This window comes from Dendrobates tinctorius, unplaced genomic scaffold, assembly GCF_039654945.1.
Source record: "Dendrobates tinctorius isolate UK_male_01 unplaced genomic scaffold, ASM3965494v1 ptg000017l, whole genome shotgun sequence".
Lineage (NCBI taxonomy): Eukaryota > Metazoa > Chordata > Amphibia > Anura > Dendrobatidae > Dendrobates > Dendrobates tinctorius.
Genome location: NW_027361685.1, coordinates 14,353,745 through 14,378,276, shown reverse-complemented (window position 1 = coordinate 14,378,276; position 24,532 = coordinate 14,353,745). Strand labels below are relative to the sequence as shown.

At 44.7% G+C, this 24,532-nt stretch overlaps 1 protein-coding gene and 1 pseudogene across 1 annotated transcript in view; both read left to right on the top strand.

Moving 5' to 3' along the window:
* Positions 1–1,616: 1,616 nt before the first annotated feature.
* The window catches only part of LOC141082449 (gastrula zinc finger protein XlCGF66.1-like), a 533,652-nt gene continuing 510,736 nt past the window's right edge, over positions 1,617–24,532 (top strand). Inside the window, exon 1 of the mRNA XM_073566391.1 lies at positions 1,617–1,807. Coding sequence (XP_073422492.1) covers positions 1,730–1,807 — 78 coding nt within the window. The 5' untranslated portion in view covers positions 1,617–1,729. The remainder of the gene's footprint in view (positions 1,808–24,532) is intronic.
* Positions 2,188–10,032, top strand: LOC141082357 (uncharacterized; annotated as a pseudogene).

Here is a 24,532-nt window from a genome sequence, read left to right as displayed (position 1 = left end):
TTCGTACACACAGGGCTCCGCTCCGTACACCTCGTACACACGCGCCTCCGCTCCGTACACCTCATACACACACGGCTCCGCTCCGTACACCTCGTACACACAACGGCTCCGCTCCGTACACCTCGTACACACAGGGCTCCGCTCCGTACACCTCATACACACACAGCTCCGCTCCGTACACCTCGTACACACGCGGCTCCGCTCCGTACACCTCATACACACACGGCTCTGCTCCGTACACCTCGTACACACACGCGGCTCCGCTCCGTACACCTCGTACACATACGGCTCCGCTCCGTACACCTCGTACACACACGGCTCCGCTCCGTACACCTCATACACACGCGGCTCCGCTCCGTACACCTCATACACACACGGCTCCGCTCCGTACACCTCGTACACACACGGCTCCGCTCCGTACACCTCGTACACACACGGCTCCGCTCCGTACACCTCGTACACACACGTGGCTCCACTCCGTACACACATGGCTCTGCTCCGTACACCTCGTACACACACGGCTCTGCTCCGTACACCTCGTACACACACGGCTCTGCTCCGTACACCTCGTACACACATGGCTCTGCTCCGTACACCTCGTACACACATGGCTCTGCTCCGTACACCTCGTACACACACGGCTCCGCTCCGTACACCTCGTACACACACGGCTCTGCTACATCCACCCTGTAAACCCCTCCTGACCCCACAAATAAACTTCCCCTCATCCAGCACCATGACAACCAGCACAGCAGAGTCCTGCACACACTGAGGCCCCTGATCATGTGACCCCTGACTCCTCCCCTCCTGTGACCTCATCACAGGTCCTGTGCGCACAGAGCAGCTGTAGAAATCTCCGGCCTCGGGGGTCTCACCAGACTTCGCTCTTTTCTTGCAGGGGCCGCAGTGGATTTCATCCTGGATCCATAGAGCTGAATAGAGGAGCGATGTTCCTTCACTCTGATGGGAATTGATGGTGACGTTTCTCCAACGTCCACGTTACTGAGTAAATCCCCCCAGGACTGCAGCCGGTAAAGACCCCGATATCCACAGGTGTCCCCTCTAATTGGGGGAAAGGGATAGAAAAGCCTCTTATCCCGAGGGGAAACCCTGTACATGGAGACATCGGCCTCAGATCTCTCCTGTCCTGTTCTTCCAGAAAAGCCTCAAACTTCTGTGTGTGACTCAGAGCTGAGATCTAACGGGAGAGAAGATTCCAGTGCGGGGAAGACGGGAAACCTTCATATAGACGGCCGGTGGGGATGGAGGCAGTGACCGACTCTGGCCACATCTGTCTCTAGAGCCGCAGTAGAAGATGAAGATGTCGTCCTCATCATGAAGGAGTTATTTCTCATGTCACGTGTAATGAATATCTCCTGCAGTATTGCTAATGCCGATTCCAGTGTCGGTAATGAGACGAGAATTAGTGTTATGGAAGATGAGTCTATGAGGAACGTGTTCAGCTGCCGACTCCGAGGAGGAAACTGCTTGTTGTCTGTGGCCTAAATATATAGGTTTTATTAGTAGATGTCAGGGAAGAAAACTAAACCCTGTAAGATAATAAATCTCCTCATATGTTTCCCTTATTATCTCCAGTAAGTGTATTATTACACAGGATTCTTATGATGTTACATCGGATCATCTTCTTCTCATTCAGGTCTCTACAATATCGGATCCTCTCAGTGAAGATCTTCTACAGAAGAAAATTTTCCTGATTTACCCATCAAGGATGGATATGGACAGAGACAAGATGGCGGAGAGGATGTTACACCTCACCCTAGAGATCCTCTTCCGTCTCACTGGAGAGGTGAGAGATTCTGATGACATCACATTACATCATTCTTATCTATGGGAATAACAGATGGACAGAACTGGAGAGGTGAGGACTCTGGAAATGTCTGTAGTGAGATTTATTAATGTGTCTCCATAACCAGGATTACACAGTGGTGAAGAAGACCTCTAGTGATCGCTGTCAGGACCCTGTGTCTGAGGGATGGGGAAGACCCCTGAGCCCAATCACGGGGCCTCCACCTCACCCCCTGATCCATGAGGACATCAATGACCAGAAGATCCTAGACCTCATCTACAAGATGACTGAGCTGCTGACTGGAGAGGTGACACTGCTGGGAATGCTGGGACATTATACAGTAACACTATGAAGGGATCGGGGGATGACGGTATCATTGTATGTGTCAGGTTCCTATAAGGTGTCAGGATGTCGCTGTCTATTTCTCCATGGAGGAGTGGGAGTATTTAGAAGGACACAGAGATCTGTACAAGAACGTCATAATGGAGGTTCCCCGGCCCCTCACATCACCAGGTAATAGACAGGACTAAATACACACGGCCTATAATTATCTGTATGTAGAGAATGAATTCAGTCCCTGTATGTGTTTCCTCCAGATCTATCCAGTAAGAGGACAACACCAGAGAGATGTCCCCGTCCTCTTCTTCCACAGGACTGTAACCAAGAAGATCCCAGTGCTCCTCAGGATCATCAGGTAGATGGAGAGAAGGTGTCAGGAGGTCTCCGCTATGATGTGTAGGCGGCTGTGAAGGTCTTGTGCTCAGTCTTGTTTTATCCACCAGTATTATATGTTTTATACTTGTGTAATGAGAACGGTGGAGATGGCAGGATTAGAGCTGATCATAGATGGGACTTCTCCATCTGTCTGTGACTTTTACAATATTTGTTTCAGGGTGAAGATCTGACCCATATTAATACTACAGAGACATATGTGAGAGATGATGAGTGGTGTAAAGAGGAGATTCCCACATATGACTACCCAGGTGAGTAGTAACCACTGAATGCAGAGAAGTCACAGATTCCTCTCAGTCACCGGCTGTGGCTGCTTTATCGGTGGTGTAGTCCGGCCATATTACCATGATCACCATTTTGCCTCTAGACCACAACATTCTCCTCCACCCAAAACTGTTCAAATGACTTTGGGCAGTGAAAGCCCTTTTCTATAGAACTTACAACCAATTACATTGTTTTCGATCCTAAGGAATTCAGATTACTGCACAGTCTCTCCTGAAATGGGGAGCAATATTTTCTCTAATCTTCTGGTCAGGATCCATAGTAGCTCCAATGGTCCACCATAAATGAGGGCAACTCTGGTTTACTGTTGTGTAATCTGTATTTGTAGTTTTCAGTTAATGAGATTCTCGTGCTCCAGGGCGGGGCTGTGGGTGGGGCTGTGGGCGGGGCTTTATGTGGTGCTCTGATTACATATTCATCTGTATTGGCTTATGACAGGTCGCTGACCCCTCACTGACCTGCCCCCATTATTACATAATGCATATAATAGCATTGATATTATTGTTGATAATGCCTATAATATTGTGGCTATTGTGAGGCTTAGAAAGAAATTACATCCAGCACAATGTCACCGGTGATGGCGGCGCCTGCGCAGTAGCCTCTATATCAACTATATCAAATTTTTTTTGTTAGGAAGTTATAAGGGTTAAAAGTTAAACAGCGATTTCTCATTTTTACAACAAAATTTACAAAACCATTTTTTTAGGGACCACCTCACATTTGAAATGAGTTTGGGGGGTCAATATGACAGAAAATACCCAAAAGTGACACCATTCTAAAGAGTGCACCCCTCAAGGGGCTCAAAACCACATTCAAGAAGTTTATTAACCCTTCAGGTGCTTCACTGGAATGAATGAAATGTGGAAGGAAAAAATAAACATTTACTTTAATTTTCTTTCACAAAAATTTTCCTTTAGACCTATTTTTTTTTCACTTTCGCCAGGGTAACAGGAGAAAATGGACGATACGTTTTGTTGTGCAATTTCTCCTGAGCATGCCGATACCCCATATGTTGGGGAAATCTACTGTTTGGGCGCACGGCAGGGCTCGGAAGGGAAGGAGCGCCATTTGACTTTTTGAATGTAAAATATGCTGGAATAATTAGCGGTTGCCATGTCGTGTTTGTCGAGCCCCTGATGTGCCTAAACAGTGGAAACCACCAACAAGTGACACCATTTTAGAAACTAGACCCCTTAGGGAACTTATCCAGATGTGTATTGAGCACCTTCAACCCACAGGTGCTTCACAGAAGTTTATAACATGGCGCCATGCAAATAAAAAAAAAATACGATTTTTCACAAATCTTTTTAGCTCCATATTTTGCATTTTCATAAGGGTAACGGGAGAAATTGCTCCATACAATTTGTTGTGCAATTTCTCCTGAGCTCGCCGATACCCCACATGTGGGAGAATACCACTGTTTCGGCGCATGGCATGGCTTGGAAGGGAAGGAGCGCCATATTGGAGAGCAGATTTTGCTGGAAGTGTTTGTGGGTGACATGTCACATTGTCAGAGCCCCTGAGGTGCCAGAACAGCATAAGCCCCAAAAGTGACTGCATTTTACCAAATACTTCCCTGAATGAGTTCTTCTAGTGGTGCAGTGAGCATACTGACACCACTGCTGTTCCATAGAAAATTATACCATTGGGCAGTGAAGAAAAAATAATTACTGTATTTTTTGGACTATAAGACGCACCCCAAATTTTCAAAAGGAAAATAGGGGAGAAAAATGTGCAAAATGGGGGTCCATCTTACATCCGAATTCAGCTTACCGGGGGGGTGGAATCATGGAATCAGCACAGGTGCAAGAGTGGTCACAGACGTTGTTCGATGGTCCAGGCTGGTGCGGTGGCCTCTGGAAGCTCCCATTCCAGGCTGGTGTGGCAGCGGTGCTCTGTGCTTGGGTGGAAGTGCTCTGCGTTGGGTCGGCAGCGCTCCACCTGTGGCGGCGGCAGCGCTCTGTGCTGGGGCAGCGGCACTCTGTGCTGCGTGGGGGGCTTTGCCGCCATTTTGTCAAAGCCTTAAGCCCCTGCAGCTCCATTGCTGTGATGCGATGGCCTCCGGGAGAATGGCAGGTGGGGGCGGCACATGCTCAGATTTAGATCTCGGCAACGAGATCTCGGGGCGAGATCTGAATCTGAGCATGCGCCGTTCACAGCGGCCATTTTTCTGGAGACCACCGCATCGTAACAATGAAACTGCAGGGGTCTCTGGACTTTGACAAAATTCCAGTGGAGCCCTCCACGCAGCACAGAGCGCCGCCGCAACAGCATTTGTAAGTAAATTCCTACTATAAGACGCATCCCCATTTCCCCACTAAATTTTTTGGCAAAAAGTGCGACTTATAGTCTGAAAAATATGGTACATTTTTATCACTAAAATGTTGTTTTAACCCCAGATATTACATTGGAAATTAGGTAGATAGGTAAATGGTCACTACACCCAGAGATGAATTCACAGAGGGGGGGTCATTTCTAATTCCCAGAGGGGTGTCATTTCTAAAATGGGGTCACTTCAGGGGGGATTCTGCTGTTGTGGCACTTTGGAGAGCCGCTAAGTGCTAGAACAACAGAATCCCCCTGAAGTGACCCCATTTTGGAAATGACACCCCTCTGGGAATTCATCTATGAATATAGTGACCATTTTCTCTACATGGATGATTTCCAGAAACTCGTAGTGGAAGTTTTAGAGCAAAAATTGCAAAAATGTCATTGTAGTGCCCAATATATTGTGCCCAGCTTGTGTCTCTGGAGACCTCCCCCCACCTACCCCCGGAAATTGTTACGTCAGCTCTACTCAAATGTGTCTGTCACTAAATAAACCAAATGCTTGAATGTCAAAACAGTTCAAAAACGTGGTTCTGTGTGGAAGATTGTAAAGCCGTCATGGAGGCATAAGGCTGGCAGTGATGGGCATTGTGGGTAATAATAGCGGGGATCATGCCTCATTCCTCTCTAGGAACATACACGACATCTTCTCTGGGGGTTCTTTCTTGTTTCAGTTACTGGGATGAGTGCAATAAAATGTCGCTCAGTGAGTCTTCTGACATCTTCAGATTCTAAAGGATTGGTGGGGACAAAATTATCAAAAACAAGATTTTCAGTGACCTTTTCCTGATAATCAAGGAAAGTATCTGCATTTCCGGCTTTTTTGTATAACACAAAAGAATTATATGTGGCCACCTGAAACAAATACATGACTAACTTTTTATACCAGATATATGATTTTCTTGATTCCTGGTATGGCTGTAGAACCTGATCTGCAAGGTCCACACCCCCATATATTTGTTGTAGTCAATGACAGACCCAGGTTTTGGAGTAGTGGATCCCTGTTGGTCTGCAGTGGCCCTTGTGGAATCTGTGTGGATCGAGCTCAGGATAAAAATATCTTTATCCTTATACTTAAGGGCAAGCAGCTCTCCATTGTGTAAAGCCCCTGACTGCCCCTTTCGGAACTTTTTGCTGACCAATGATTGTGGAAACACCTGACGGTTTTTGCGAATAGTCCCACAAGCCCCTATGTTATGTTCAACCAGACTTTTAAATAGGGGTATGCTGGTGTAGAAGTTGTCAACATACAGATTGTAGCCTTTTTGTAAAAATGGCGTTATCAGCTCCCAAATGATTTTTCCCTATGTCCCCAGATAAGTAGGGCCTCCTGGTGGGTTTAGTTGGCTATCTTTCTCCTCATAAATGCGAAAAGCTGATGTGTATCCGGTTGGACTCTCGCACATTTTATAGAGCCTTATTCCAAAAATTGCCCTCTTAGAAGGAATAAATTGCTTGAGGTGCAGTCTTCCTTTTCCTTTTCTGTGATGATGGGTCTGATTTTGAATAGTCTGTCATGTTCAGGGACATTTCTGGGCAGGCATTGACTATTGTCGTTAAAATGACAAAATCTCATGAGCATTTCATAATGGGTCCTACGAAGAACAGCAGAAAACATAGGGGTGGCTTGAACAGGGCAGTTGGACCAATAGGACCGAATGGTTATTTTTTTTAACAAGTTCCATATTGAATGTAAGTCCTAAAAATGTTTTCCTTTCTAGGACATTAGTTGGTTCCATAAATTTGACCTAGCATAATAGGATCGTGGATTCTGGCTGATGAATTGGGACACATATAAATTTGTAGGACAATATGCTCTAGCAAGCTATCTGTCAGAAACAAATTAAAAAAATAATCGTTCCAAAATTTTCCACCTCCACATTTATACCAGGAATGGCATTAAAATTAGGGATGAATGGAGTAGCCGAATCCGAAGCCTCCCATCTGGGAAATGCTACATCAAGAGGCAAAGCCCCTTGGACATTGGTGTGCGCCAATTCACGAGCACTAGGGACAGCGCTAGTACTGGGCTTTGTTCCCTGAGTTGGAGACATTTCTCCAGAAGCGCTATTTTTCCTTCTTGTTGTACTGGTCCTTGTGTGTGAGGATGGACCAGAATCACTGCTCATTTCTGAGCTATCACTGTCGCTGCTACTAAAACCCTCGAAATCCACATCGCCATCTGACACTGAACTTTCTTCACTGTCAGAACATAAAAGTGCATAAGCCTCCTCTGCACTATAATACTGACGGGCCATTTTATTCGTTTATAGTTTTTTTTCTCCGGAAATAGAAAACTCTCACGTAACATGACTGACGTGACCAAATTATTGGGGAGACAATTGAGAAAAGCCTAATTCTTTAGCCTACCCCTAACTGTAGAATAAACCCTAACTTTAGCCTAACAGTAACCCTAACTTTAGCCTAACAGTAACCCTAACTTTAGCCTAACAGTAACCCTAACTTTTGCCTATCAGTAACCCCAACTTTTGCCTAACAGTAACCCAACTTTTGCCTAACAGTAACCCTAACTTTAGCCTAACAGTAACCCTAACTTTAGCCTAACAGTAACCCTAACTTTTGCCTATCAGTAACCCCAACTTTTGCCTAACAGTAACCCAACTTTTGCCTAACAGTAACCCAACTTTTGCCTAACAGTAACCCAACTTTTGCCTAACAGTAACCCAACTTTTGCCTAATAGTAACCTTAACTTTCGCCTGACAGGAACCCTTTAGCCCCCGTCTCACATAGCGAGATCGATTTTGTGATGCATCAGCGATCTCACCTGCGTTCTCGCTACTTGTGACACATAGCGGCGATTGGGCCCCTGCTGCGGTGTTGCTGATCATGCTCGAATGTCCTGGGCCATTTTTTGATCGCTGGTGTCCCGCGGGCCAGCATGCATCGCTGTGTTTGACAGGGACAATGAGGAATGACCTCAGTACTACAGGTCTGAGAGACCGGATCCCAACGACTGTCGTATCATTCTATATCGCTGCTGCGTCGCTGTGAGATCTGACTTTGACATCTCACCAGCGACCATGTAGTGATGCACCAGCGATTCCTATTAGGTCATATCATTGTCGGGATCGCTGGTGCATCGCCAAGCGTGACAGTACTCTTACTTTAGCCCCAACACTAACCCTAACTATAGCATTAACTCTAACCTGCCTTGACTAAGGGTGCTGAGACTCTAGAAATGCGTTGAGAATGCAAGCATCTGTATTTTCTATGCAGGCATTTTAACTTCCTCTTTGTAACGTCTGATGTGAATAAAGAAATCTGTTTTCACAACATCGTGGAGCTGGAGAACTTCTTCCAATTATTTTTGCCTATGTAACATTGATTGGTTTCTTTATATTTGATATTTGGGAGGCAGAATGAACAAACAGTTGAACACCACACACTACTGGCTCATCCAACAAGGTTTTCTATTAGACTGTGAACTGTCATTGTCTTGGTAAATAATTAAAGTTTTTTACATAGTTTGCCATTTTTATGGACAGTTTAAGTAGAAATGTTCAAAAATATAAAACTCAAGGATATTTTATTAAAAAAATTGTTTTTTTATCCTAGAAGATGACTGTACCAAGCGATCAGAGGGACAGCTGACATCTTCAATTTTTAAATCTAATGATCTTGAGATCCTACAAGATACAACTGAAGTGAATGCTATTACTCCAGATATATCATCACCTATTCACAGTAAAGATCTGTCATCTGATCCTATGAAACAAGTCACATCTTCTGATTCTTTACCGATTACTAAGGAAATTCAAAGTCACAAAAGAGACATTAAAAAACAAACTGCTCCTAAAGCAAAGAAGCCATTTTCATGTTCAGAATGTGGGAAATGTTTTAACACGAAATCACAATTGGTTAATCACCATAGGACTCACACAGGGGAGAAGCCTTTTTCCTGTTCAGAATGTGGGAAATGTTTTAGCCGGAAAGAGCATCTTATTAATCACCAGAGAACTCACACAGGGGAGAAGCTTTTTTCATGTTCAGAATGTGGGAAATGTTTTACTCAGAAACCAAATCTTGTTACACATCAGAGAATTCACACAGCAGAGAAGCCATATTCATGTTCAGAATGTGGGAAATATTTTAAATGGAAAGTAAGTCTTGATCGCCATCAGAGAACTCACACAGGGGAGAAGCCTTTTTCCTGTTCAGAATGTGGGAAATGTTTTACTCATAATTCAAATCTTGTTAGACATCAGAGAATTCACACAGCAGAGAAGCCATATTCATGTTCAGAATGTGGGAAATGTTTTAAATGGAAAGTAAGTCTTGATCGCCATCAGAGAACTCACACAGGGGAGAAGCCTTTTTCATTTTCTTAATGTGGGAAATGTTTTACTCAGAAACCAAATCTCATTACACATCAAAGAATTCACACAGCAGAGAAGCCATATTCATGTTCAGAATGTGAGAAATATTTTAAATGGAAAGTAAGTCTTGATAGCCATCAGAGAACTCACACAGGGGAGAAGCCTTTTTCCTGTTCATAATGTGGGAAATGTTTTAGCCGGAAAGAGCATCTTATTAATCACCAGAGAACTCACACAGGGGAGAAACCTTTTTCCTGCTCAGAATGTAGGAAATGTTTTAACCAGAAAGAGCATCTTATTAATCACCAGAGAACTCACACAGGAGAGAAGCTTTTTTCATGTTCAGAATGTGGGAAATGTTTTACTCAGAAACCAAATCTTGTTACTAGAGTTGAGCGATACCGTCCGATACTTCAAAGTATCGTATCGGATGGTATCGGCCGATCTTTAAAAAAAGTATCGGTATCGCCGATTCCGATACCGGAAGTCCCATTCAAGTCTATGGGACTTCCGGTATCGGAATAAGAAAAACCCTTTCCTGCCCTTGTACAGCCTCTCTGGGGTCTGTACGGGCCTTTCGGGGGGCTGTGCCGGCCTGCCAGGGGGTCTGTGCAGGCTCCGGTGGTCTGTGCCGGCCTGCCGGTGGTCTGTGCAGGCTCCGGGGGGCTGTGCCGGCCTGCCGGGGGGCTGTGCCGGCCTGCCGGGGGGCTGTGCAGGCTCCGGGGGGCTGTGCCGGCCTGCCGGGGGGCTGTGCCGGCCTGCCGGGGGGCTGTGCCGGCCTGCCGGTGGTCTGTGCAGGCTCCGGGGGTCTGTGCAGGCATCGTCCGATGGGACTGCAAGTCCCATCGGGCGATGCCTGCTACCGTGACAGTAAAAAAAAAAAAAATTACATGCTACATACATACTACATATATACTACATGCATGCTACATACATACTACATGCATGCTACATACATACTACATGCATGCTACATACATACTACATGCTACATACATACTACATGCTACATACATACCACATATATACTACATACATACAATACATTCATACAATACATACATAGACATACAGTACATATAACATAGAGTAACATACTTACCAATACTTGTCACATTGTTCCCCGAAGCCATTGTCTTTTCCGGGATAAATATTAACATTACAAACCACAAAAATACTCACCCACGATCCGAAGCAGTCCACGAGTGTGTCCCACGACGATCTTGGGTAGAGAACTGCAGCATCAGATGATGCTGCCGTTCTCTACGGGCTGCAGGAATCCAATGACGGAAGGTAGGTATCCTTCCGCACTGTATTCCTCCGCCACTTAAAAAAAAAAAGTCCCTAGTCTCACTTTATGCCATTGCTGTGTGGGAAATTCCCACATGTAGCAATGGCATATGTATGTAGCATGTAGTATGTATGTAGCATGCATGTAGCATGCATGTAGTATGTAGCATGCATGTAGTATGTATGTAGCATGCATGTAGTATGTATGTAGCATGTAGTATGTATGTAGCATGCATGTAGTATGTATGTAGTATTTTTTTTTTTTTTTTAACATTTAACACATTAGCCGGATGATGGGACTACTACTGTCCCATCATTGGCTAATGTGTCAATCACTGTCATGGTAGCAGGCATCGCCCGATGGGACTTGTAGTCCCATCGGACGATGCTTGCACAGACCCCCGGACATCAGCACAGCCCCCCGGCAGGCCGGCACAGCCCCCCGGCAGGCCGGTACAGACCCCCACAGGGTGCACAGACCACCGGCAGGCCGGCACAGCCCCCCGGCAGGCCGGTACAGACCCCGGGCAGTCCACACAGCCCCCCGGCAGGCCGGCACAGCCCCCCGGCAGGCCGGCAGAGACCCCCGGAAGGCCCGAAATGACGGCGCATCATGATGCGCACACACCGCGCATCATGATGACGTCAGGCCGTCAATCAACTGAACTTCCGATTCCGATGCCGAATTCCGATATTGAAAAAATATCGGAAGTCGGTATCGGAATTCCGATACAGCAAGTATCGGCCGATACCCGATACTTGCGGTATCGGAATGCTCAACACTACTTGTTACACATCAGAGAATTCACACAGCAGAGAAGCCATATTCATGTTCAGAATGTCGGAAATATTTTAAATGGAAAGTAAGTCTTGAAAGCCATCAGAGAACTCACACAGGGGAGAAGCCTTTTTCCTGTTCAGAATGTGGGAAATGTTTTACTCATAATTCAAATCTTGTTAGACATCAGAGAATTCACACAGCAGAGAAGCCATATTCATGTTCAGAATGTGGGAAATGTTTTAAATGGAAAGTAAGTCTTGATCGCCATCAGAGAACTCACACAGGGGAGAAGCCTTTTTCATTTTCTTAATGTGGGAAATGTTTTACTTGGAAATCAACTGTTAATAAACATCAGAGATGTCACATAGGGGAGAAGCCTTTTTTATGTTCAGAATGTTGGAAACGTTTTAACCAAAATTAGATCTTCTTAAAGGGGTTGTCTCTTGTCATTCCTCATGTTTGCTGACAAAAGGATAAAACTAAACTTTATTAACTCAAAATGTAAAACTATACCCATAAATTTACCCCCTGAAGGTTAGTCAGAAGATGACTAATAGAAAAAACATGTACCCCACGTTTCAGTAGATAGGGTGATAGGGTATACACACTCACTCTCCAAGCCTCTCATTTCTGTGAGTTTTGTCATCCTCACCAAAGGCGACTCATCAGCAGACTACATTTAATATTTATCTATATTCAAGCCAGACTAGATGGAAAAAAACTAAAATCATGTATCATGTTATCCGAAACAGTCAGAAAACTAGCCCCATATTGGCAGATCCCAGACCTCAAACTATATACTGTGTAAGTTTATAAGCCCCTCCAGTGTCAGGAATAGATAGTATGTGATAATACAGTATAATTCTTGTGTTTTTCTCCTATAGGGACTGCCCTAGTTTGGTAATGTAACTGCTGTTAATTAGTAGTGCAAACAAATTGTCCTAGACTAAACTCAGTCTTCAGACGGCCCAATATGTACCACTCAGGGAAAACTTACCTGCTCCAAAGATCATTAGCAGCTTCTAACTAATGGCCATGCTGCGGTCTGTCAGGGAATGAGTGCAATATCGTTATAAAGACTAGGGATATGTGCAATCATAATGTCTGGGAGATCTGTGCCATTATTTAGTATGAATATGGAAATTATCTCTGAAAGTAAAGTGTTCCCTGAGCGGTATATACGGGATTTTCACATACTATCTATTCCTGACACTGGAGGGGCTTATAAACTTACACAGTATATAGTCTGAGGTCTGGGGTCGCCCAATATGGGGCTAGTTTTCTGACTGTTTCAGATAACATGATACATGATTTTAGGGTTTTCTTCATCTAGTCCCGCTTGAATATAGTTCAATATTAAATAATCTCCTGATGAATGAATGATGAATCCAATGAATATTCATTTCTCTTAAGTAGCAGCACATGTGACTGCCGGCAGCAGCAGGATGTCGGTGGCTGATACTGCACTCTACTGAAGAGCAATGAATACTCACCGTGATCTTTGAGGAACAGTCCTGGCGAGTACTCTGGCAAATATAATATTTTTTTTGTTTTCTGATGGGGCCATGCATACCAGGATGGGGGTGGGGGCAATAGGGATGGGGCCATACATAACAGGATCGGGATGGGGCCAATCGTACCAGAATAGAGATGGGGCCCTGCGTACCAGGGTGAAATGGGGGCCCTGCATACTAGTATAGGGATGAAGGCGATCATTCCTGTCAGGATAGGGATGAGGGATCCATGCATTCCAGGATAGGGGATGAGGGATCCATGCATACCAGGATAGGGATGAGGGATCCATGCATACCAGGATAGGGATGAGGGGTCCATGTATACCAGGGTAGGGATGAAGGGGCCATGTGTATCAGGATAGGGATGAGGGGGCCATATATACCAGGATAGGGGATATTAAGTACAGAATTGACCACATTTTTTGCTTCAATTTTTTTCCTAATTTCCTCCTCTAAACCTAGGTGTGTGTTTATAGTCCAAAAAATACGGTATATATCTTAAATAATAGAGTGACACACTGGCGCTAGTCCACTTGGCCCAGAAGAAAAAATTGGGTGTTCCCAGATGTTGCTGGTGATTGACAGGTTCTGTGCTAATACCTGCTAAAAAGAGACAAGCTTAAAATAGTAATTACACCGCGCTATACTGGGAAAGACAAGGGTTAACATTAGACTACTCACTTGATAATGTATAGAAAAAACAAGATGTCCTGGAGGCTGGTTGCCTGGTCTTGGAAATATGGATAGCTGGCACAAAAAGTGAGATGAATAAATGAATGAATAAATAAATAAAGCCTATTTTTTTTTTTTTTTGGTTTTGCTTTAGAAAATAAGCTACTTACTTGTTAGTGTATAGAAAAAACGCAATGCCCTTAAGGCTGATCGCTTTGTCTTGAAAATGTAAGTAGCTGCCAATAAAGTGAATGAATAAATAAAGAAGTGGAGTACGCTTATCTTACAAAAAAGGGGGGGCAACCCCTTAAGGGTTAAAAGAGATTCTGATAGACTTACTTATTAATGAATCCGACCATAATGCATCCAACCTTGGAACTGTTACTGGGATATTGGCTGGCACATGTCCCCTAATCCTGGTTTAAATATAATTACTAATAAAAAAAAAAGATTTGAATATCAGAAAAAAAGCCAAAAGGTACCAAGGAATAATGATAGATGGTTCGGGTGGAGGCTGAGGCTAACCTTGCCAAATGCTTGTGGCTGAATATCCTTAGATAAATCAAGAGCACCTGGTACTAGACTGTTCTATGCAGAGGCAGACCTGTGACATGGGTGAGGGTTAGAGGAGGCTTGTGCTGGCTGGTATAGTGCAGGGAGGGTGGCACTTGGAAGCTGGTGGTCGGTGGTGCAGTCAAGCGTGCTAGGTGGGGTGGGTGATGACCGCTGCTGCGGGGCAGTGAAGCAGTGCGGATCGCCGCTACCTTGCGTGCTCCGGCCGTGAGCGACGCTGAGGAGGTCGGCGTGTGGTGGGGGCAGGGTGTAGCGTGACGTCACACTGGGAAAGGACGGTGGCTGGCTAATGGCACAAAACCAACGCGTTTCGAGAGAACGTCTCTCTTCATCAGGGTTGTGCCTGCCATTGCATAGAGCGTCCTTATAAAGTATCCTGAAGCCCTGCAGAGTAATCACCTGACCCACAGCTGCCTGATAAGAAAGCCTCATTAGGAGGAGAGATTGTGGATTCAGTGAGAATCAAAGGGAGGAGGGGAGGACGGCAGTGTCTGCATCTAACCCTAAAGCAAGTAGAGGTTGCATGAGACTGAATCCAAATGGATGGACATAGAGAATATGTGTATATAAAAGGGAATGAATGATGAGATTAAGAAAGACATAAATAAAATATGCATGTGGTGTAACCTTTATTTATTAACATAATTAAAATAGATTAAAAAATGAGAATGCAAATATATATATAAAAAATATATATATCAAGAATAATACTAAAAATAGGAAAAAATATAAAAATTAAAATAAAAAGTATGTGCATATTTCAAAAAGCCCCATTTTATCGGGCCCTGTTCATTTATGGGCTGATCAAAAGGTCCGACATTCATATGAAATCATGTCCATACTTCTGATGTAGCTTCACTTTTAAGCCCTTTTGTTTGGGGCTTAAAACTTGTACCACAAAGTGAGGAAAAAACTAGAACGCATAGAGCTCAATTTCGTGATTCAAACCTGCTGGGGCTAGAGTGTCCAGGGTAAAAATCCATCTGGATTCCACTCGGGACATTGCTTTGAGATAGTCGCCCCTTCTATGATTTGGCTTAACTAATTGTATGCCCATATAGGAGACACCTCTGCATGATCGATTGTGCATGTCTGCAAAGTGGCGGGACAATGGATGTCCCTTATATCCCTTTCTAATGTTGTTAAGGTGCTCCTTGATCCTTACTTGCAGAGGTCTCTTAGTTCTGCCTACATACAATATGGAATCCAGATGGATTTTTACCCTGGACACTCTAGCCCCAGCAGGTTTGAATCACGAAATTGATTGTGTTATGGAGCCAGTTTGTTGACTGCTAAAGCAAAAAAGGAAAAACTATACAAATAGTTTAAATCAGGGGTCTCAAACATGCGGCCCGCGGTGCACCACATGTCTCACTCCCGAGGCAAGGGGAAGGCATGCATTCAGGAGCGGCGATGGCATTGGCTGTTCTGTGTGCACACACTGCACAGGACCTGTGATGAGGTCACAGGAGGGGGAGGAGTCAGGGATCACATGATCAGGGGCCTCAGTGTGTGCAGGATGGACACTGCTGACCACCCCCGGGTTAGCCCCCCCTTAGTGAGAATTTGGGTAAAAAATGACTACATTCATTAGATCTTTGTTAGATCCGGTTTGATCAACCAAAACTAACATTAGATCACCCCTACAAAATGAGATATTTACGATCTTTTTCAGGGGGGGCTAACCCGTAGCTAGCCCCCCAACTATGAAATTTTCCGTTTTTTGGATGGATTCTGATAGATATTCGTTAGATCCGGTTTGATCAGCAAAAACTAGCGTTAGATCTCCATTCGTTCCCGAGATATTGGGGGTGTCAGTTGGGGGGTTAGCCCCCCCTAATTTGAAATTTGCCATTTTTTGGATGGATTCTGATAGATATTCGTTAGATCCGGTTTGATCAGCAAAAATTAATGTTAGATCTCCTTTCGTTCCCGAGATATTGGGGGTGTCAGGTGGGGGGTTAGGTACGGGTTAGCCCCCCCTAATTTGAAATTTGCCATTTTTTGGATGGATTCTGATAGATATTCGTTAGATCCGGTTTGATCAGCAAAAATTAATTTTAGATCTCTTTTCGTTCCCGAGATATTTCCGATCTTTTTCTGGGGAGGGCTAACCCGTAGCTGTTTCCCCGATAACTTGAATAAGGATACAAGCCTTCTGAACTGCTCGTACTAGAAATGTTGAGGCTGCTTTAAAATAGGGGGGTAAAAAAAAGGCCTGCATGTAGGAAGAAAAAAAAGTGCTAATATTTTGAGCACTAGCAGTTCAGTAAGTTACTGTCCCCGTTCCAGCAAACAGGGAAGCAAACTATTATATTTGGTTCTGTCCAGCCTCTCCTTTGGACAGAGAAGCTGAATATAACTATACGATGTCCTTGTGAACTCAGCCTACGCTAAGGACATTTACAGACCATTTTCATATACCGTAACTGAAACCAAAATAGATTTCAAAATTAGTTATATGTCAAAAGCAATAAGTAAAAGAGGACTGTCTGTTAATTCTCAAAGAGTAACTAAACTTTTCTATTTCATAAGTGGGCAGGGAGGGGGCATATATATTTACTTCTATATAGATGTAGGGTCTACAGATTCTGAAAGTGCCCCCAAGTTACCCCGCCAACCATCCACCGGATTTTTATTTCTTCAGCCGACTGGCTTAATCAGCCTGACTGACAAAAGGGAGAAAAGGGGAGAGCAATGTGACCGTGGTCCTAATTGGCTGGTTGCTGTTAGAGCTAGCAGCCAGCCAATCAGGAGTTTGGCCACAGTGCTAGCCATGCCCGTGATATCATGCAGATCATGGAAGAAAAGGAAATCTAGTGGACAGCTGTGGAAATTGTAAGGGGAAATTTGAAGGCACTTACAATAGTCTTTAGACTCTGCATATAAATACAGTACAGGTTAGTATGCAAATCTCAGTGGCTTTCACTGCCACACTGTACCAACCAAGAAGAAACAAAAAAAATGTAAATTTGCATGGATTTCTACAGACAATACATGTAATACAAGTAACAACCCTCACATACCCCCATCTTCAGCAATAATGCCCCCAAAGTCAGTAATGTTGCCTTCGCTTTGCTCTCCTGTGTGTCCCGAGTCCCACTCCTCACCACCTGCTGCACAGCAATATGGCTTACATGGCAGCAGGAGCGAGTGGCTGCATGGAGCTCATCATCCCGCTCACCTACAGGAGGGCTGCGGCTGTCTGAGCTGATCCGACATCTGCAGTCTGGGTCCGGACGCTTAGGAGGCAGTGACACACAGCAGCGCTTGCCAAGCTCCTCACAGGCTGAGCACACTACAGCCTCTACTAGGAGCTAAGCCGGCCTCGGAGGAGCGCCCCGACCGCCACACACTTCTTTCTATCCAAAGACGGTTCCTCCATTCCTAAGTAGGGTTTTTGTATGAGTGGAGAAAAACTAAAAGGAAAATGGAGATAAATTTATTCAAATATGTTTAATCATAGAATACCAATAATAATTTACAATACATATTCACGAAAGATGTAGGCTGTATCTGAAGAATAGAAGGACTGAAAATTCCCATGAGTGCCAAATAACTCAAACAAAGGAAAGAAGAAGAAGAACAGTAACGCCCCAGTGTTGGGGTGAAGGAGAACAGTAACACCCCGGTGTTGGGGTGAAGGAGAACAGTAACACCCCGGTGTTGGGGTGAAGGAGAACAGGAACACCCCGGTGTTGGGGTGAAGGAGAACAGGAACGCCCCGGTGTTGGGGTGAAGGAGAACAGGAACGCCCCGGTGTTGGGGTGTTGGTGTTCTTCTTTGTTTTGTTTGAGTTACTTTGCACTCATGGGAATTTTCAGTCCTTCTCTTCTTTAGATACAGCCTACATCTTTCGTGAATATGTATTGTAAATTATTATTGGTATTCTATGAGATTAAACATTTGAATAAAATTATATCTAGTCACATTAGTAATTTTCTTTGTTTTTTGTATAAGTCAAACCCCGATAACTCAGGAACTCCGTCTAGATGTTAAAATGTAGGTGTTCTATTTATATTACAGGGATTTACAGTCCTAAACTTTCAGGTTTTCACTGTTAAATATCTATTTCTGTAAGGTATTACTTTTACTTGTGTTTTTGTACTAATAAGATTTATTTTTTTGATAATTAAATTGATTAAAAATGAGACCACATGAGGAGTTTTTGTTTAGTCTATGTACAGGCTTTTTTAACCCCTTGACGACCGCCCATTGACTTTTGCCGACGGGGCTAGCCGGGCCTTATTCATCCACCATAGAGTTTTCACGTCGGGCGGGGAATGGCAGCCCCAGCTAGCCCCATCGGCAATCACGGGATCCCAGCTGTCCTACCGTCAGCTGGGATCCCAACCCCCAAAAATTAAATATTTTAATATTTATTCCACACGGTAAATACCATAAAAAATAAAAAAAGCCATAATTTCTATTTTTTTCACTGTTTGAGTCACAAAAAAAGGCATAAAACGCGATTAAAAAATCGGATATATTTCAAAATGGTCCGAATAAGAACTACAACTCTTCCCGCAAAAAATGAGGCATCCCACAGCTCCGTAGTCAGACAAATAAAAGCGCTACGGGGCTGCGCATGCGGCGAGACCAAATCCTCTCCAATTATTTAAAAAAAAACATTTTACTTTTTAAAAGTAGTGAAAAGAAAAAAAATTACATAAATTTGGTTTCGGTGTGTCCGACCTGACACGGAGAATAAAGATATACTGCTATTTTTACCGCACGGGAAACTAACTAAAAATAAAACTCAAAAAACATTAGCGTAATTAATTTTTTTTTAAATTTTGCCTCTCCTAAAAAATAAATAAAAGTTATACAAAACATTATTTGCACTCCAAAGTGGTGCCAAGGAAAAATACAACTTGCTAGCTATGCAAAAAACAAGCCACCTGTACTTTGAAATTTGCCGGTTTTTATATGGATTCTGATAGATATTCGTTAGATCCGTTTGAGCAGCGGCGACTTCGACGGGGGCCAGTTGTGGGCAGCATCAGGACTTCACTGGCGATGTGTCGCGGCGAGGAAGGGGGACAGTGTGCTGCGATCATTGCGAAGAGGCGAGCCTGTAGGCATCATGGGGGACGAGAATGACTCACTGACCGAACTTTCAGATTGTCCCACTCACTCACCACCTCCTCACTTCACTCTCTCTCTGTTGGTCTCCCCCAATTGGACCCCTCCTCTTCTCCATCTACACCTCAGGACCGCTGCTAAAACGGATCTAACGAATATCTATCAGAATCCATCCAAAAAACGGCAAATTTCAAATTAGGGGGGGCTAACCCGTACCTAAACCCCACCTGACACCCCCAATATCTCGGGAACGAAAGGAGATCTAACGTTAATTTTTGCTGATCAAACCGGATCTACGAATATCTATCAGAATCCATCCAAAAAATGGCAAATTTCAAATTAGGGGGGGCTAACCCGTACCTAACCCCCCACCTGACACCCCCAATATCTCGGGAACGAAAGGAGATCTAACGCTAATTTTTTCTGATCAAACCGGATCTAATGAATATCTATCAGAATCCATCCAAAAAACGGCAAATTTCAAATTAGGGGGGGCTAACCCGTACTTAACCCCCCACCTGACACCCCCAATATCTCGGGAACGAAAGGAGATCTAACGTTAATTTTTTCTGATCAAACCAGATCTAATGAATATCTATCAGAATCCATCCAAAAAACAGCACATTTCAAATTAGGGGGGGCTAACCCGTACCTAACCCCTCACCTGACACCCCCAATATCTCGGGAACGAAAGGAGATCTAACGTTAATTTTTGCTGATCAAATCGGATCTAACGAATATCTATCAGAATCCATCCAAAAAACGGCAAATTTCAAATTAGGGGGGGCTAACCCGTACCTAACCCCCCACCTGACACCCCCAATATCTCGGGAACGAAAGGAGATCTAACGTTAATTTTTGCTGATCAAACCGGATCTAATGAATATCTATCAGAATCCATCCAAAAAACGGCAAATTTCAAATTAGGGGGGGCTAACCCGTACCTAACCCCCCACCTGACACCCCCAATATCTCGGGAACGAAAGGAGATCTAACGTTAATTTTTGCTGATCAAACCGGATCTAATGAATATCTATCAGAATCCATCCAAAAAACAGCACATTTCAAATTAGGGGGGGCTAACCCGTACCTAACCCCCGACATGACACCCCCAATATCTCGGGGACGAAAGGAGATCTAACGTTAATTTTTGCTGATCAAACCGGATCTAACGAATATCTATCAGAATCCATCCAAAAAACAGCAAATTTCAAATTAGGGGGGGCTAACCCATACCTAACCCCCCACCTGACACCCCCAATATCTCGGGAACGAAAGGAGATCTAACGTTAATTTTTGCTGATCAAACCGGATCTAACGAATATCTATCAGAATCCATCCAAAAAACTGCAAATTTCATAGTTGGGGGGCTAGCTACGGGTTAGCCCCCCCTGGAAAAGATCGTAAATATCTCATTTTGTAGGGCTGATCTAACGTTAGTTTTGGTTGATCAAACCGGATCTAACAAAGATCTAACGAATGTAATCATTTTTTACCCAAATTCTCACTAAGGGGGGGCTAACCCGGGGGTGGTACACTGCTGTCTGTGTGGTGGTTGTCATGGTGCTGGATGAGGGAAGTTTATGTGTGGGTTCAGGAGGAGTTTACAGGGTGGATGGAGCAGAGCCGTGTGTGTATGAGGTGTACGGAGTGGAGCCGCGTGTGTACGAGGTGTACGGAGCGGAGCCGTGTGTATGAGGTGTACGGAGCGGAGCCGTGTGTGTACGAGGTGTACGGAGCGGAGCCGTGTGTATGAGGTGTACGGAGTGGAGCCCTGTGTGTACGAGGTGTACGGAGCGGAGCCGTGTGTGTATGAGGTGTACGGAGCGGAGCCGTGTGTGTACGAGGTGTACGGAGCGGAGCCCTGTGTGTACGAGGTGTACGGAGCGGAGCCCTGTGTGTACGAGGTGTACGGAGCGGAGCCCTGTGTGTACGAGGTGTACGGAGCGGAGCTGTGTGTGTACGAGGTGTACGGAGCGGAGCTGCGTGTGTACAAGGTGTATTAAGTTTGAAAGGAATGTGGCCCCCCAGCTCAAATTTTTTTTATGTGCGGCCCATTTACTCTGCCGAGTTTGAGATCCCTGGTTTAAATAATCAAGTAATGCTATAATAATCTCATCTCCATTCTTACCCTTTATGTAAATACTGAATGAGGGACACTTGTTAAGTCTAAAAATAGGTTACATGCCTCTGTATAAAGAGACAGAGAGAAAGAAACAGAGAGATTCTGCCAAGACATCCATACATCTCAAAAGGACAAGAGACAGGACAGCAGCCATTTTACATCATGGCTCCATTATGAGAAACATGGATCGATTATTCTATAGGAAATAACCTAGGGGTTTTCAGCCTCGGTTGGAAGAATTCAGATTTGCCCTATTGACCATTGCTAAACCATGGATACGTTTGGACAAGCGAGGTTGTGATCCTCAGATCAATTGGTCTTTTACCTTGTATGGACTGTCATCTTCCTACGCTTGTCGTTACCTCCTCTCTGTGTGTGTGCCACAGCTGGGATTGTGACCCTGGAAGATCTGTAGTCACAGCTGCCATTATCCCGGCGGGTCAGTGGAGGGTGAGACTCTGTAATGTGCCCCATCTTGAGTACTGTGCTGGGACTGTTCTGCATGGTACTGTGTGCTGGGTGTTTGGACAGTGCTGAAATCATAAGTCTGCTGTGTATGGGCTGCTGCATGTGCTGAGATTACTCCATTGAGGATATCAACAGGCTCTTTAAATCCGACTGAAGGCAGAGATAAATCCTGGTGCACAGAAGTTTGTCTAATTCTGCTACTTTGTAATTGGGACCTCTCTGGATTATATGGATAAAGAGTTGGACATACAAAGGTTTTGCCAACCAGGTCTCAGCAGAGATGCCAGATAAAACACCAGAGGGTACAGAAACCACATCGCAGAATGAAGGTAAAAATTCCCTTTGCTTGCTGTCTTCTACAACATATTCAAATGGTACAACTTCCCACCTCTGATTGCTGTCTCATCTGCTGCAATAGACTCTAATGGTAAAAATTCCCTCTGCTTGCTGTCTTCTGCAACATATTCAAATGGTACAACTTCCCACCTCTGATTGCTGTCTCATCTGCTGCAATAGACTCTAATGGTAAAAATTCCCTCTGCTTGCTGTCTGCTGTCATCTGCTGCTTTACCATCTAGAAACATATTTTAATGTGTCTGCTAATTCATTGTTATAAATCATTTGGTGCATTGTACTTAAAACTCACTGTTGCATTTCCATGACTGGGATCAGTGTAGATCTTATCTGGTGGAGGTGTTAAAATAGATGTTGCCTGGCTGAATGTCTTTGATCATCCCAAAAAAAAACAACAACCCTGGTGTGCTGAGCCCAGCTGCCAAATTATCCTCAACCAGTTCCCACAATCCATCTCTTCTGACCCAGCAGTCTGGACTATAAATGTGAACCATTCTTAGGGGTGCACGCATGTGGGGGTGCACGCATCACAGAAGCAAAGCGTCACGAAGATAAGCGTCGGGATACAGCAGTTACTACATGGCAGTCAGTCAGGACAGGAGTCAGGTAACCCACACTCTGCTGTCCCTTTTAACCATGTGCTTTATTCCTATCCTCCTATGTTCTCTTGCAATCCACTTTCACCGACCAATCCCCCCTCCATCACAACTCATATACATCAGCTCCTCTCTCTTTCCTTCTCCCATGTACAGCTCCCATGCACTTCTCACCTTCTTAAAAAACCTCATCCCATCTTGCCCAAACACACTGCACAAAAAATCTTCATACAATTCCAAAAACTACTTGCTCTTTATCTTCCTGCTCCTACTGATTTCAGGGGACATCTCCCCCAACCCCGGTCCACCATCCCCCAACCTCAACCCCTACCCTACCTCACATCGAAACCTTAATAATCTTACTAATATTATTTGCACTCCTTCATCTCCTTCTTTCAATTGTGCCCTTTGGAATCCACGGTCTGTATGCAACAAGCTTCCTTTCCTACACAATTACTTTCTGAAAAACTCTCTGAATCTGTTGGCCCTCACGGAAACCTGGATTCAGGATTCTGACACTGTCTCTCCTGCTGCCATTTCCCATGGTGGCTTACAATTCTCCCATTCCCCGAGACCGACAAACAGACCTGGTGGTGGAGTCGGCATACTCCTGTCCCCACAATGCACTTTCCAGGTCATCCCCCCAGTTCCATCACTCTCATTCCCTTCTTTTGAAGTCCACACCATCAGGCTCTTTCGTCCCCTCTCCCTCAGAGTAGCGGTCATATACCGGCCCCCAGGCTCACCCACCCACTTCCTGCACCATTTCTCTGCCTGGCTGCCGCACTTCATGTCCTCAGAACTACCAACCCTTATCCTGGGAGACTTCAACATCCCCATTAACAGCCCCACTTCCACATCTGCATCCCAGCTTCTATCACTAACCACTTCTCTAGGCCTCTCTCAGCTCTCAACCTCTGAAACACACAAAGACGGTAACACCCTGGACCTGGTTTTCGCCCGGCTCTGCTCAATCTCCTACATAGATAACTCACCGCTTCCCCTCTCTGACCACAACATTCTCTCCTTTACACTCGCAAATCCTCGCTCACCCCAGCACCCTCCTACCTACCATTCAGTCAGAAATCTACAAGCCATTAACCCTCATACACTTTCAGACTCCCTACACTCATCACTGTCCCCAATCTCTTCTTTGTCCTGTCCTGATCTGGCTGTACATCACTTCAATGACACTCTTAGAAGCACCCTTGACCAAGTAGCCCCCCTCACCCTCAGAACCTCCAAACACAGAGTGAAACAGCCCTGGCTCACATCGCAAACCCGATTTCTCCAGCGATGCTCTAGGTGTGCTGAACGCTTATGGAGGAAAACACGCACACCAGAAGACTTCATACACTTCAAATTTATGTTAAGGACATATAACTCTGCCCTTCACCTCGCCAAACAGACCTACTTCACCACCCTGATCTCCTCACTATCCAACAACCCCAAGAAACTTTTTGACACCTTTCACTCCCTCCTCAGGCCAAAAGCACAAACCCCTATCACAGACATTTGCGCTGATGACCTTGCCTCCCACTTTATAGAGAAAAGAGACAATATCCGTCAGGAAATCCGCTCCCAATC